The 15,656-nt window shown below is 39.0% G+C and overlaps 1 protein-coding gene and 1 long non-coding RNA gene across 3 annotated transcripts; one reads left to right on the forward strand and one right to left on the reverse strand.

The window, feature by feature from the left end:
* The first annotated feature begins 710 nt into the window (after positions 1-710).
* LOC131773679 (uncharacterized) lies at positions 711-2,189 on the forward strand. Its single transcript, XR_010716043.1, has 3 exons — positions 711-920; positions 1,907-1,992; positions 2,148-2,189. It is a non-coding gene; the product is annotated as an uncharacterized lncRNA (long non-coding RNA).
* A 3,289-nt stretch (positions 2,190-5,478) lies between these two features.
* LOC131773659 (filamin-A-like) lies at positions 5,479-15,278 on the reverse strand. Of its 2 annotated transcripts, none has more exons than XM_059089605.2 (3): positions 15,091-15,278; positions 13,002-13,463; positions 5,479-8,979 (listed from the first exon to the last, which is right to left on the reverse strand). In XM_059089605.2, the coding sequence occupies exons 2-3, from the start codon at positions 13,312-13,314 to the stop codon at positions 7,361-7,363; spliced, it is 1,932 nt and encodes a 643-aa protein (XP_058945588.2). In that variant the 5' UTR covers positions 13,315-13,463; positions 15,091-15,278; the 3' UTR covers positions 5,479-7,360. The 2 variants fall into 2 exon arrangements, with proteins under 2 accessions (XP_058945588.2, XP_066016533.1); XM_066160436.1 differs by lacking the exon at positions 15,091-15,278 and adding an exon at positions 14,900-14,989.
* Between the last annotated feature and the right edge of the window lie 378 nt (positions 15,279-15,656).

Below are 15,656 nucleotides of genomic sequence, written 5' to 3' on the forward strand. Positions count from 1 at the left end.
TAATTTATTATATCTATAATATTTTATCCTTGAAAAAAAATGAATTTAGTCGAAGGGCGAATGTCAAATCCAAGTACCCCCGAGGATTCGAAACTCGAACGCTTTGCTTTCACAGTCCGTTTGTCGACCCAGTGACTTACCGAACAATCGTTGGTTAGCGAGACCATGAACTAGCTTTGTTCATAGATATCTAATCATCTCATCGGTGAGCATTTGATGTGGAGAGCTTGCACGTAAGAGCTCTCACGAGAGCCACGCGTGTTTCGAGGTTGGCGCTGGCTGGCAGAAATGTAGTTCTGAACTAGTGGAGGCAGGAGAGCCTCCTCTTCGCCAATATAAATGTGATTTCGGTTAAGGAATTCGTTTATCTCTTATTGATATATTCAGTGATATGTTTTTTGTTTTTTTTTTTTGGTTACAGTTACTTTGCCTTTTTATCATGGCGAGTCGGTGGCAAACTTCAGCTTATAACAATAGAAGTAAAGGCTGGAGAGGATCTCTTTTCGAAAAAACGGCTAATGAGGTCAGTGCAGCGAACAATATGGGAAGTTTGCCAAAAACATTTGATGCTGTTCAGTAAATTCATAGTATTGGTCGACTGGGAAATTATCATGTGCCTGATAAAATTGGTTGATCCATTTGAAGCGCGCAACAATTGCCATCGTGTTAAAACGTTCCTTGTCTGTCGCGGTTACTAAGGGAAGAGGAATTTGAAGGGATGGACAACGCATATCAGTTACGCATGAATTTTCAGAATTCAGAACAGAGCACGAAGTTTTATAACTAATATTGTTTATACCCTTCTTACTCTTTAGAATGCTGCACAAACTGGATCATGTGGACGACACCACCTGTCGGAAAGTGAAGAAATCAACCAGTACCGTACCAACATCAGGCGCTCAATTCAGACCGCCTGCCTTGTAAGTGAAGTCTACTTCCGATCGCTCAGCAACCCTGTAAGAAAGGCAGGATCTTTATATATTCAAATTCTGCATCACAAATTTCAATAATGACATTACTTTGATAAAGCGTTTCTCGATTTAGAGAAGTAAAACCAAAAGTAATCACAATGGCCAATCAGAGATAAGGAAAAAAAAACCAAAGTAATCACAATGGCCAATCAGAGAAAAGGAAAAAAAAAACCAAAGTATTCACAATGGCCAATCAGAGAAAAGGAAAAAAAAACCAAAGTAATCACAATGGCCAATCAGAGAAAAGGAAAAAAAAGACCAAAGTAATCACAATGGCCAATCAGAGAAAAGGAAAAAAAAACCCAAAGTAATCACAATGGCCAATCAGAGAAAAGGAAAAAAAAACCCAAAGTAATCACAATGGCCAATCAAAGAAAAGAAAAAATCATAACGAGCATATAAAAAAATCAAGTAAAAATAAGGCACCTGCGTTAAGCGCGGGAAAACGCGGCGACCACGTCGTGATTAGTTCTAGTTTCAGTTTGCCGCTTTGACTGACGGGATGAGTGGCGGCAATTTTCGGGACCAGTGAAAGACCGCACTGTATGCAGCAAAACTAATGCAATCTTGGATTACTTTCGACACTCAATTGAGATCAGTCAGCAACAATACAGTTTATACAGGTCATACTCACAATCACATGAAATAAGTATTTTGTGTGCTCATTCGTCTTCTCTAAAAATACGCTCGCCATGTACATTTTGTATCACGGTTACTAATTATTTTACTTACATGTGCTTAAATTGCGTTATGATTATTACTTCGGAAAGCAGGATGTTACGCTAGAAATTCGTGGCTTCGATTATCTTAATCTAACGGGACGAGTTGCTCAAAGTCTGCTTGTGTTTTTAGACACCAATCATCGACCTGCATATAAAATTATAACAGTTTTCTGGTTTATGACCTTACTAACTAATTGATTGATTGATCGACAGACATATCCTCGTCCAATCTCTCCACGTGCTGCGGGCTCCCCTACAGTCACGTGGTCTCAACCACCAGTGGTAGATAACACAACGAGGTAATTGAAAAATTGTGGCTACGGCGGGGAAGGGAGAGAGCAACTGATTTCTGCTTGTTTATCACCGGCCAAGTTCATTTGTTACCCAGTTTAACTGCATCACTAGGTATACAACAAACAAAATCCATAGATCTTTTTCTATTTTTGTTTCTAAGGCGGAATGCATTTGAGTTTACAAGACCATCAAGGATTTACCGTAAGTATAGACCCTGCAACGCTAAATTCTCTTAACTAGGTGCTCTAAATCCCTCGTAGACTCTTTTCATGAAGTAAGAGTTCAGTCAAGATAACACTGTCTCAACACTTTCTCTGTGATCAGCACCTGTTACATGCTCATCAGTCTAGTTAGTATTTGTTTACGGCAGGGTTAAGTAAATCGCTGCTTCTTGTAGGGGAAGATTCTGAGGAAATGTTTAAATTGAGGAGACGTTCGCACCTGCTGTTCGATGAACTGGAACGAGAGCGGCAAGGAAATGCCCAGTTGAGAAGACAAGTAGAGAGGTAACTCTACGTGGAAATTATTTTCCCATATCCCATTTTCCCCTTTTTTTCCTTTTTCCACTTTTTCCATTTTCCAATGTTCCAATTTTCTTATCCTTCGGTTCTACTGAAACGTGAAAAGCAACAAGCTTACTTGTCAACAAAGGTCATTTTTCTCCCTGTAATTTACCCCACGAAAACCCTTGACACAAACCTGCTCTACTTCATTGTACGGTCCAGCTTCATTATTGTCATGCAACATTATTATCTACCAGATTCTCTTCGTTTCCTTAACCCTCGTTTCTAAACAAATTGCAAGAAAAAAAACCGGCTGCTAAAATGTTTACAGAATCTTTCTTCATAATCACGAATCACGTATCACAAAGCTTACGATTAACTACAAAAGGCGAGCACTATGGCGTGACTTGTAACGGAGAAGTTAGGAGAAAGCGTAACTTATTAGTAAGAGTCACGCATCACGGAACGTCACGAAAAAGAGCTGTGCTGCGTGATGATCAAAATTATGGCGTGCATGAAAATACTCTGATATAGTTCTCTGCTTTTACGTTTTTTGATTCTTTGAAGGTTAAAATTGAACGTCTAATCCTATGAATATTGTCTTAAATCTGTTGTAGATTGCGCGATCATCAGGGGCGAGTAATTTCTCTTGTGAATGAAATCGACGGCGTGCGGAGGGAAAACGAGTCCTTGGCGCAAGAAATTCGCGTCAGAAAGGAAGCACGTACGGCACATGCTGCTCAAATTGGATCAAGATTTTAGTAAGTCAACATATCGGACACAGCTGTCGATTCAACATAGCGGTCAAACGTCTAGCATGCGCGAGGGGATTTATTTTGGCCACCCCACCCCAGACCCCCCAGAGGAAAAAATAAGAAACTGTTGTCAGCGCTGTCTCGCAAAATCAGAGAAAGATAATTGTGAAGTTCAAAGAAAACTGTAAAAAGGAATCAAAAGAAGTTAAAAGGAAAACCGACACTGTTGGGACACACACCTTATTCAAGTACTGGTATTCTGGTGATTTACCATTCCGTTTTGAGCCTTACCGAAAATGGTTTCCCTTTCTGAAACACTGTGACTTACTGGCTTTTGTAGTTGTTAGTAACTAGTGTGAGACAACTTGGATCCCACAGCCAGAGAGCACGCCACCCGAATCATTACAAAGTTCGCACATGCGCAAACGTTTGACCGGTGTATTTAGTAAGTCAGGTCACGTGACACGAGACAGTCACTTCGCGTGCACCAAGAACTCATCGATACAGACCTTAACCGGGACACGAATGCAAATGACTTATGGCATTAAAAATAAATCTTTGCCGCTTTGACTTCATCCGATCAATTTTAAAGGTTCTGTCTTTGGGACAGTTCGCAAATGAGTACCTAAAAAGTTTCGGGATTAAATTGGCTTTGTTTCACATTATTCTGGATTAGTCGAAAAAATTTCTACTGGGACCTGTGTAAGAAGCACGTGTGCTCATGCGCGCCAAACAATGCCCGAAAATATTCTACCATGCTATTGTAGAGGGAGGGGTGGGTAGTATTTAATCCGAGTTGGTTCCTTTCAAGTTTATTATGCAAGAGATCATGAGCTTATGTTTTCCCCGTTTTCTTGTTTTATCCAGCGCAACCACGATAATTTTCATCTGCGAATGTATTTTTCAACACATGATGATTAAACTGCATGTAATCTTTCCACGCAGGTAACAAGTAGCCACATAACTGTGCTATGCATGAATTCCTTGAACTCCTGGAAAAATCAAAGTCGACGGATAATCAGCAAGAAGTGCATTTGAAGACGATGGGTATCAACATGTTGCCCAACTGTTTACATCCGAACGTAGATTCTCCATACCAGACAGCGCAGTAATGCATTATGCTGGTAGGGAGAATTAAACAGTATAATCATAAACCAGGTGAAGTAATCACCAGTACGTCTTTCCAACACAGTCCATTTTCACGTATCGTCGATTGACGTTACTGAGAAGAAGACTTTGATTTATTTTGACGCACTTGTTTGAAATAAGTGTCTTTCTTTCCGTCAGTTCCTTTCTGCCTTTCCTTATTATATTATTTCGTTTCCACCTTCCTTTACGCCCTTAAATTGGTATTTACATTCTTCACACTGTTTTTTTCTTATTTCCTTTGAGAACAAAGGGAGAAAAAAAAGTAAAATTTGTTTGACAGTCAGGAGTTTCTTAAATAGTGATCATTGCCGTTATTCTCATGACCTTTATATTTGATCCGAGGGTGAAACTGTAGGAAGAAACTAGAAGCCGGTCACTCTAAAGGGTTAAAGCGTGAACGCACACAAAGCCAATAACCGACTTGTGTTTTTTTACACTAATTTGAAGACGAAAATATGACTCTTGCTGTAAGTAAGTCTCCCTATGTGCTAAACAACAGAAACGGCCAGTTTTATACAAAACTGTTGCGGGACGAAAAGTTAATTCAACTTCAATTGAGCTAAGTCGTTTTTTCTCTGCTTCAACAAAGTTTTATCAGACCATGTCACGTGGCCCCACACCTTCACGGTCACGTGATTCAAATGCCATTTTTGGACGCAAGCAAAAAATAACAAGCTTAACATAGTTCTCAAAGTTTTCCTAATTAGGATTAGAATTTGTAATAAGAGCTTCAAAACATAAGATTTGTGACACGAGAGAAAACTAATATCGGCCCATATAAGCTACTTTATGAACAAAGTTTCACCACCAATGGTGAGAATCTCTTAATGGGGTAATGGCTTTTACGGCTAACGGTTGAAATTTTGACCAACTTACGGCTAAAGATGGATATATAGATTTATCATCACTTTGCAACTAAAAAATTGAATTACACGATTGTTACAAAAGATAATATCAATAATAACATGAAAAGGAACTAGCATTGGTTTAAAGCAAGTTTGTATTAAAATTTGTTTGTATACCTGTTACTGCTGGCTAACGGTTAACACAAAATGACATTGTGGAAAGGGAGAATTTTAACGGTTCACTAGTTTTACGACTTATAGTTTAAAAAAGTGGTCCATTTTCACGCCTAGGTGCTACATTTTTTGGCCGTTTTACTGTTAGTTTATTATCCCATTGAGATCCTCTGTCAATTAATTCCTGAAGCCATATGGTTTGCACAAAGAAAACACGAGCAACTTCAATGATACTTTTATTGAACTTTATGCGACTAAGCATTTATCTAAATAGCTTATTAAAATAGTCTTTTTTTTATTTCATACCTTGTCGTTGTTGTCTTTTTATTCTAATTCAAATCAAATTATCTTCTCCGATGCGTCGCACCATAAATAAATTAAGTCTAATATTAGAATTATGCGCCGATCAATTCGAAGCTTCAACATACGGGTATTTTACCGTCGTCCGCGCCCGGGGAGAGGAGAATTTGAATCTTTAACCGGAAGTGTCAAGTCTTTCCAGCGGAACACAAGTGTCATATCTTTAAATATCGAGGTGTTTAAAGGTAAATAAAGTCAATCTGTAGAAAGTCACTGTCGCTGATTTCACCTGTTACAAAAAAAAAATGAACATCAAATCCGGCACTTGGGTGGGGAATTTGAACAAAAATTTTGCCCCGGTGGGGCGGGAGTTTGAACAAATTTGAATAAACCAATCTTTAAAAGTTCAAATGCCTGGGAGTTTCCTGGGGGTAGATGTTGAATCTTCGGATTGATCGACGCATTACAATCGCGCCTAAGCAAACAATAAATAAATTACACATATTAGCACCTTTTTTTTCCCCACACCACCCCAGCTGACTTGGTGAGCTTGTACAGAGTTCTATTAGTTTTTCAACTTCTAATTTCAATAGGAAGTGTTTCATTTACGCAACTGGTGAAAGCCGTGGTGCGTTTAAGAAATAGTCATTCTTGGCATTCCTACAGAACGCTTTCGAATCATGGGCAAAAAAACGAATTAAAGCTTAGCCAAGATAGAATAAATAAACTACGATTTTAAGCAAATTCGTTTACGTTACTTCAAATAAATAAATTTTTGTTTTTCTACGAAATCGTAATTTTTTCACTCGCTTTAAATTTTCGATTTGCAAAATCTAATCGCAAAGCTGTATCATACCGAGAACTACCAGGCCAAACGTCCGAACTACAGACACACACCTTTTCCAATAACTGTATGGAGATTCAAGGATTCGAGTAAAAGAAAACTCAATGAGACTGTCCAACAACCCTCTGAGGTCGTTCACACTTTCTACGACTCTAACAAGAGGGATATGTCTCAATCCTTTTACGTCACGTTTAATCATCTTATTGAATTTGTTAAGTTTAGGATTTTCAACTCGTGTCGGTATTTTCCATCATCAGCCATCCTCATTCCTTCCTGCTTGATTATTGTACCTTTGGCGTTTCTCTTTTTTACCAAACTAATATTTTGTAGTCATTAACAATCCGGTCCAATCTTCTCCATTGTTAGCCATCCTTGTACCATCCTGGTTTATCTTTGCATCTCCTGTGTTTTTATATCTCACCAAACTAATATTTTATAGTCATTAACAATCCGGTCCAATCTTCTCCATTCTAAGTCATCCTTGCTTTCTCTTCCTTAATTATTGTTTCCTCAGCGTTTTTCTATCTTACCAAACTAATATTTAGTAGTCGTTTTCAATCCCTGTCAATCTTTTCCATCCTTAGCCATCCTACTTCGTTTCTTGTTTATTTTTGCCATCGTGTTATTTTTCTTTCTCATCAAAGAAATATTTGGTAGATGCCTTCAGCTTGAAGGCAATTTTGAATGTCACAGACTCAAAAAATGCTCTGCGTTTCTTTTTTATTCATACCATTTACCAAAAAATGAAAATGAAACATCAATGGAGAATTCCTCTTCAGCTACAGTCTGGTCGAGATATAAAGTTACTTCAAGTACTTATCAAACAATCCCTGCTTGTCCATAATGAGAACATCCTCATAACCTCCGATGAAGACATCATTAGCAAATAGCATTGGTGTTTTTCGAGTACCAGCTTTGGAGAAAACTTTATCTCTTTGCGCTCTGTTCATGGCTACATCTAGCGCAATCCACTCGTCAAAATCCGATCGGTTTGAAATCCCTTTTGCCTTTAAGAACTTCTCCAACAGTTCATTGTCCTTTCGCACCTTGAAATTCGTCGACATGGCTGCGTAGTACACGCGAATTCTTCCACGCCCGCCTAAATCGTCTTTCACTCCGAGTTGCGCGCCGACGCCGTCCTCCAACACGTTGTTTATGAAGACTTTGAAAGGGCTTCCGTTGATGGAAATGTCTCCCCATTTTATGAACACTTCGTAAGCTCCAGGCTCCGTGGGGATGTACAGCACGCTATGCTCTGTAAATGTGCCCTTCTTCACACTTTTGACGTAGGGCACTGGAATGGAAACCGCTGGACAGCTGATGCAGACGCTCAAAGGGCCTTTGGTTGTGTTATCAGTTACGACCCTGAATCTCCCTACACGGCCGACCTCCCCGGCGATAAGCCCCGGTCCCTCAGCTGTATTCGTAGGAAGTTCAGGTGATATAGATCCATTTGTCAAAAAGGGAGGGTTAAGTGGGTAATTTTTGCCCTCATCGTCAGAAGACAGGCTCGGCGAGCCGTTCTGACTCGTTGGTGAGTGGTTCTTATTCGAAGACACTTCGTGTCCATTATTTGAAGTTCCATCCACAAGGTCTTTCCGCTGATTTCTAAGAGGCGTCTTCAGAGAACTGAGGCCGTTTTGCTCTGGAACTGTCAAGTAGAATGGACTCCTCAATATATGAGCCCCACAATGCAGAATACTGATGACGTAGTCTCCAGGTCGTGTTGGTAAATACTTCACACAGTAAGTATTTCTGTTCAGCGGTTTCACGCTGAGATCAGGTTTGTCTTCATGAACAGCTCCTCGAACTGGCTTGCATTCAATTGCTATGGTTATATCAGTGGGTTTAGCACCGTTCAACTCGACAACAAATTCCGCCACTTTCCCGAGTTCACTAGCTCTCAGTCCTGAACCGTATGCTTTACACGCATGCGCAATTTCTTCATCCTTATTTACCGGGTTACCTCTATTCGCCTTCTTCCCAGACCCTTGTTTTAGACTCTCGTACTTCACAAACAGCGCTAGGTACGTCAGCAAGCTTAACTCATCCACTTGCGATGACGCTAGATCAAACGGAGAAATTACCTGCGGTATTCCGAAGGCCTCATGCGCAATTTGCATGCCAAGTTTAGCGTTTCCTTCACCGTTTGTTTTATCTGCATAAAGCTTTGATGGGATTAGTCCAGACTGAGTAGCGTTTACAAGCTCGCAGAGTAGCACGCCATTTTGCCAGTCTGTATCAAAATTTGTGACATTATGAGTAGGAAGCTTTTCATGAACCCAGGACAGAATGAATTCTCTAGGCGAGCTCTGTGTTTGACCAAACATGTCTTGAAGCGGTGTTATCAAAAAGTATATCACCAGGTGCCAAACCCAGTCGAGAAGCAACTCGATGTTTCCTTGAGTGAATTGAAGTGGCTCTACAGGAAGCGAATGAAACAAAAAACTATAATGAACGACTAGCTACCGATGATATCCTACCGATTTAGATAAGATTCAAGAAATTTCCAATTTTCTACACAAAAGTACGGGTCGAAATTTCAGTTTGGTGCGTATTTGTATCGAGTGTCGAAAACCAATAACTAAAGTGACCAGAACGGCCAATCAGATTAATAGAAAGCTGAGAGGAGATGACTTTCTGACACGCGGGAAAATGCGAGCAGCCAAGTCGCCATCGTTTTTTTTTTTGTTTGCGTCTGATTAGTTGAGAGGTTGACGCGGGGTAGAAAATTGCCGATCACAGAGCTTAGCAAAACAAAACCATTCGGAGTTCTCGATCAATTCACTAAAAAAGCAAAAATGTTTGCTTGAGGGGTACTTCAGATCCAAAATTAAAAAAAAAAACTTTATCTTAATGGGTGAAAATTCTCGAACTCAACTTTTAGAAAAAGCATGAGTGGGAGGGGAGGGGAGGGGGGGGGGAAATCGCAATTGGGACATGAGGCCAACCACATCACAGTTTTATTCTGAATCATTCATTGATTATAAAATACATATATAGGTACATATTTTTTGAGAAGAAACCATGCATATCATTATTTGTTTTTCTGGACAGAAACCGAAGTTCTTTCCTTTTTAAATCACTCGATCTGTAACAATGACAAGTACCTGTCAAATTTCATCATTCATGTCCTTTCCAAAAACTTTATTTAAACAGCGTACAGCTCCTCTTTGTACACGATCCATCGACTGAACGACAGGACAAGAAAAATCTTCCAAGCATCTTTTAGGCAAAGTCGAACTCTGTCGTGTTGATGTTGCCGCAAGAAAGAACTGTATACTGCTTTCAAAATATTTTCTTTATAACAAACGAGTTTTCCCAAACTCGGCGTGTTGCATCAATTATTGAAACGTATGATTTCCTTGTATATTCACCTAGAACGTTTAAATTAGTTTATATCCAATACTTGCAACCTTGAAAAATTCCGTTTTTTTTTTAAATTTCATCTTCGCGTTAAGAAAACGATACTCTGAAAACTTCGAATCAAAGCCCTCTGTTTTCCTTTTCATGGAGTGAGCGCCAATTTCCAATCAAGGCGATCATTCACAGGTAGAAAGATAAAAAATTTATGGCGTTTCTATTTCAGCCAAAAAATTAGTTTCACAATGCTATTGCGTGAAAAAATCCTGAAAAACATTAAAGTTTAAAGCCCGCGCTGTTTAAACTAGAAAGCTGGCAACACGGCTGTATATCCTAACTTAGTTTAATTAGCATAAGACATGTTATCCAGAAGCAAGTGTCGCAGATAGACATAAATAATAAATTAGTTACAAAAGAGCGAAAATTTTTTAGTTCCCCTAAGAGTTATCACATATTTACCAAATTTAACCGAACTTAAAAGTCGAGGACTCAAGCTGTGTTTCGCCTGATAAATAGAAATTAATAAATTTATTATCACCACGCCGAAAGTCTGTTTGTTAAACTTTGGCTCTTAGAAACTGTGCGCCTTGAGCGTGAAGAACCACATGAAAGGACGCATTTATCTGCTCTTGGATATAAGAACATACGAACCAAAACAAAAACATTTGAATAAAATGTCGCTTTATCAGCAAATCCCTGATGCTCAATTTTCAGAATCAAGTGTGATAGCTTCACGCAGATGCGATTTTAAAATCGCATTTATAACTTGTGGCTGTAAATCCGCCTTTGTGTTTTTTTTAAATGTGTTTCTCGGAATAAATTCGTTTGAATTCCGTGTTAAATGGAATATCAAAATGAAACAGCCAATTTATAAGTATTTTCTACTTCGTCAAAAACAAAACCTGTATGTTCACGGCCGAAATACAATTTTAAAACAATACTTATTTCGCTGCATTTTAAAATGTTGAACCTACCGTGAGGGAACAGCAGCCGTCGACAAAAGAATTTTATTTGCTGTCTTTACAACGAGAATTTCAAAGACGTAAGCAGTTTCGACACAAGAGCGAGTGATGGAAATTATTTTATATATCACAGTTACAGAGATGATACATACAGAATGAAAATAAAAGTAATAACATCAAGAATACCTTGCAATTTTGCTTCGTCTCTCGCCTGTGTTTATCCACGAGGATGAAAAACAAAATTTGCCATTTAGGTCCCAATGGAGCGACTTCTTGCTGCTTTAAAAGTCTCCCGTGCAGTAAATCATGTTGAGAATCGTTCGAAAGAGCGAACAAGTGTAAACACCGAGAGAGTGTCGGTGTAAGTTTATGGCTTTGAGCACATGTCATGCAGATGTCAAAGCGTTTTTGATATTTGCATAGGGAACAAATATACATATTCTGAAAATAATTTCCATACATTTCCATTACGTGTATAACAGGTAACATAACACGCTTGCTGCGACTTTCGTGAACTGCAAACTTGCATCTCCATCTCCTGCACAAGCCTAAAGATATTTTTTTCAATTTTCCAGGCAATCAAAACACAGTCAAATAATTTAATAAGTACAGTAAAGGAAACTAATGAAATATCGAAGAACATGACCAGCTCAGCTCGGGTATGGTTTTTATTGTTTCCCTCGTTTCACCTGTTCAAACGAGTAAATAACAAAGTTGCGAGATCTAAAAGCAAACGATGAATAAAATGCTGTGGATTTCTTTCATTTTACTTGAAAATTTGGATATTAAATGAATCTTGGTATAATCAACCGACTGGTTTTCATCTTTGAAAATTCTTTTTTTTTTTTTGGTTTTGTTTTTTTGTTTTTTGTTTTTTCTCAAATCATGCTCGAAGTGATTAGGACCAGAACCTCCCGGCGAGTTGCAAATGAGACGGTCAGAACATGAATTTGTCACTAAGCTTTGGTCACAGATTCAAATGCAAAAAATTGAAAACTCAATGTATTTAGCAAAGCAAGATCGGAATATTAGCTGTGTTTTCTATCGGTATTCTCAGCTGACTGTGTTATGGACTACGGGCAGATTTATCTGACTCGTGCAACAGATGTCGTCGTCTGAGGTTGGAATTCAACGATAAACAAAACAGTGTTAGCGCACTGCGCGGAACTCCGGGAGTGAGCCGCAGTAAGTTTCGTGCATATATTCTACGGCTGCAATCTACAGTTTCACTCTCTGAGCCCTGTCTGGGCCCTTTCCCAAGCCGTTACATCAGGCGTCATATCCGTGACGAAGACCATTTGCGTTACAAAGGATAATTACGTGACATATCGTTGTGAAGGGGAAAAAACCTCACCTGGAAACAGCTGGGAATAACAGTTGTCAAACCAGAGCAGTTTTTAATCTTTAAGCCCGTTTTCTTAATTCGTTCGTTGCATCAGTTGTTTTGTTTGAATGGAAACAATAACAAATGTTTGCATTTCTTATATTGTTATATTTTGCAAATGTCACCCTCGTGATTTGGGTTGTTTTGATACACGGATATAAGACAAAACATGGATAGATCATATCTCTTCTCGACGAAAAGATTTGATAAAATTATCGCGGAGTGATGCACTGGAGAGTGAATACTGTTAGTATAAATTACAGTAATTATGGAAGTTTCTAGCTTGTATTATCGGTTTCTGTCAAAATTAATTGCAGGCCTTGACACGTTGAAGAAAGTACTTAATTCAGCGTTAAAAATATTCCAAAAGAATTCAATCAAGGAAGCAATCAAAACAACATTTGAGAAGCTCGATGATTTCACTCGAACATCTTGAGAGATGCATAAGCTTATTTGTCTCACGCGTTCAATCTTCTTAGAGAAGAAACGGCGAAAGCCTTGATTTTTAGGACGATTCGCACACGAGAATAAATAAGACGTTATATGTTATGAAGGACACCGGTTACATACATACAGGAAACAGTGTTCGGTCTTTTAAATAAGATCGGCCATAATATTATCAATGGAATAATCTCGAGAGAGTGTTTACCGATAGAATCACTATGGTGTTTGGATATTTCAGTTTCGTCTCACTGTCACGCAAGATAACCAACAGAATACGCTGTTTCTTCTTACCTGTGATTTCTTCCGGGAATTCCAAGCTTTCTAAAAAACTGCAAATATTCCTCCAACCAACTACCTGTCGTTTCTTCCTGTGGGGTTGAAATATTGGCACAGCAATCTTTCTTCCCGATAGAACCGACAGCAATTTCGCCGCTGTTCCGCTGTCGTGGAGGTCTGTTACGTCTTGTATCGACACACAGACTGTCTCTAGATGAATGTTAGCCCATTTCGCAAGAGTTCGCCTCCTAATAACCCTTCTGTATCCAGTTGCTAAGGGTGTAGAATTACTCCGACCATTTGCCATCTTGGTGACTTGCGCTGTCATCTTTTCCAATCAACTCGCTTCCGGCTAGGTCAGTATTTTACTATCGGTTTTGGATAGTAAAACACTGACTTTCGGAAAATAGTCGTCGTGAACTGATCCTGTTTCGCACGTGTACGGACGGAGTTCAGTCTTGTTCCATCTTGTAAATACTGATATGTTGTGAAAACAAAAAGATATACTAAATATAACCTTCCAAGTGTTTATTTTCAATCAGCCTTGTGGGTTTCCTCGTACACTGGTAAAAGAAATTCCGTTTTAACTAATATATTAGACCCAGTTATGTTTTCCTTTTATTAATTTTTTTCTCGGAAATTTCTTATACCTGTGTTCCACAGTTACCTATTTATCTATTTATTTATTTACTTATTTATTTTTCTCATTTAAAACTTACGATGACGTACACGTGACAGAGGCATGTGTCACGCGTTGCGAATCATCAAATATCTGAGATAATACGCACGCTCTCATTGGTTAAAAACATAACGCACACTGTATTATCATGTGGGGGGAGGGGCCAAAGGATTTTTCGGGAATTACATGGATTTCAGGGGGAGACGGAGGGAGGGGTCAGTCGTCATACCAACGAGGTGGGGGGGAGGGAGAGGGAGAGGGTGGAGATCTTAGGAATATTACATGGCCTTATCGGGGTATCAGGTAAATTTACGTCTGTAAAACCTATAGAAAGTGCTGTCTATAAACCCCAAGAAATGTATTTTACCCCTTGGGTTTTCATTTGACCAGTAAACAATCAAGGATCAAGGGAGAACTCAAAAATTTTTAACACACTAATTCCCAAAATACTAACTTTAAATTTTAGACTGATTTTAATGACAAAATTTTAACGATCGATAACTCGCGTTATTATCGGACAGCAACAAAAAATAAGTTTGTTCTTGGGCTGATCGCTGAGTGTATACAACAGACAGACACTAATAACGCGACGAAACGCCCCGCCGATCAAATTATTTTGTTAAACAGTACTTGTTAGGTTGTGCTTGATTTATCAAGAGATTAACCGCATAACCTCAAATTTTATCAAGATGCTTTCCCATCGCAGAATTGTTGCAAATCAGTGTTCAACATTAGTCTCGGATTCAAATATCCATAGTTAAGAAAGTTTTGGTCAAACCGTCGAACTATCACACATATTTGAAGTGCGATCGGAAGAAGAAATTGAGGGTCATAAAAATGCAACCTTGTTTGCTGAGTTATGCACATAAAAGTTAGTCACGAATATGGTGGATTTTCAGGACAGTTCGCTGTTAAAAAAATGTTAAAAAAACAGCTTCAATGCTGGACATTTGATGAAGAACTATATTACTGAAGAAAATTTCGCCCAGATTTCACTTTTGATCCTCTTAGGTAAGGTCATTACACAAAGAAAGTAATTTGTGCTGTCTTTTGTCGGTGTTTACCTGCGTTATCGTTCGGAAATGTTTGATTTCAGTATCAACATGCAAGGCAGACGGGCTAGTTTTAGAGAGCGGCTCAGAGGTGCGTATCGCGTGCAAGTAACTCAGAAGTGGCGATAACTTATCTTTCGCTAGAGCCTTGGCAATGTCTTCATTTGAAAATGGTTAAATACCTAAGTCTTTTGGCCACTCCGATCCGCTCTGTTTTACTTGCATATGTGTTCAACCTCCCTGCCTCGTAACTTTAAACCGAAACTCGATCCTGTCGTAAAGTTAAGAGGAAATGAGGTGCTTTAGCTCCCAGCTTAATATTGGATCCTGTTTCACTCTGAAGATTCAGTTAAAGAAGCATGAGTTTACATACCAAGTCCGCGGTGTCAACTTCTCTCCCTTCTGTTTGTTCTTCAGCGTCTTCATAAATTTCTATTTACCTAGATGAAGCTTGATGAAAATCCCTTTAGCCTTTTGTAACCGCGGTAACTAAACTATTGATCACTAACTTGATTACTGGCAAAATGATGCGAATGTCGTGCATTGCCAAGCTTTGTTCTACAAAATAACTGTATTAGGTTAACCCTTCATAATTTAATCATCTTTCGTCTTCTTTGTTCAGTTGTAATTATTTTCGTGCGTCCATTAAGCAGTTTATTTGTTTCCGGAACCGCTCCTTGTTTCATTGGCCAATCACTCCCCTCACGCCTTTATTCGAAAAAATAATCGTGCATGCAGTTTTCTGTGATCATGCTTGATCACTATCAAATTTTCTTACATTGCCTGAGGGTAACGACATGATACTGACCCTCGTTTTAACTGCAAGCAAAACCGTGACGCGCGCGAGCTGGGTTTTGGAAGCGAGGGGGGGGAAGGAAACCAGTAACCGTTTTTCCCTCACAGGCAGCCAGTGTCGTGTGAATCGCTTCAAGCCCTTCT

This window comes from Pocillopora verrucosa, chromosome 13 (genome assembly GCF_036669915.1).
Source record: "Pocillopora verrucosa isolate sample1 chromosome 13, ASM3666991v2, whole genome shotgun sequence".
Classification (NCBI taxonomy): Eukaryota; Metazoa; Cnidaria; class Anthozoa; order Scleractinia; family Pocilloporidae; genus Pocillopora; species Pocillopora verrucosa.

Excerpts from the sequence above, each read along its gene's own strand:
- LOC131773659 (XM_059089605.2), bottom strand. The coding sequence starts at position 13,314 with ATGACAGCGCAAGTCACCAAGATGGCAAATGGTCGGAGTAATTCTACA. Across the intron at positions 8,980-13,001 it reads ATTCCCGGAAGAAATCACAG|AGCCACTTCAATTCACTCAA; the intron begins GTAAGAAGAAAC and ends CGCTTCCTGTAG.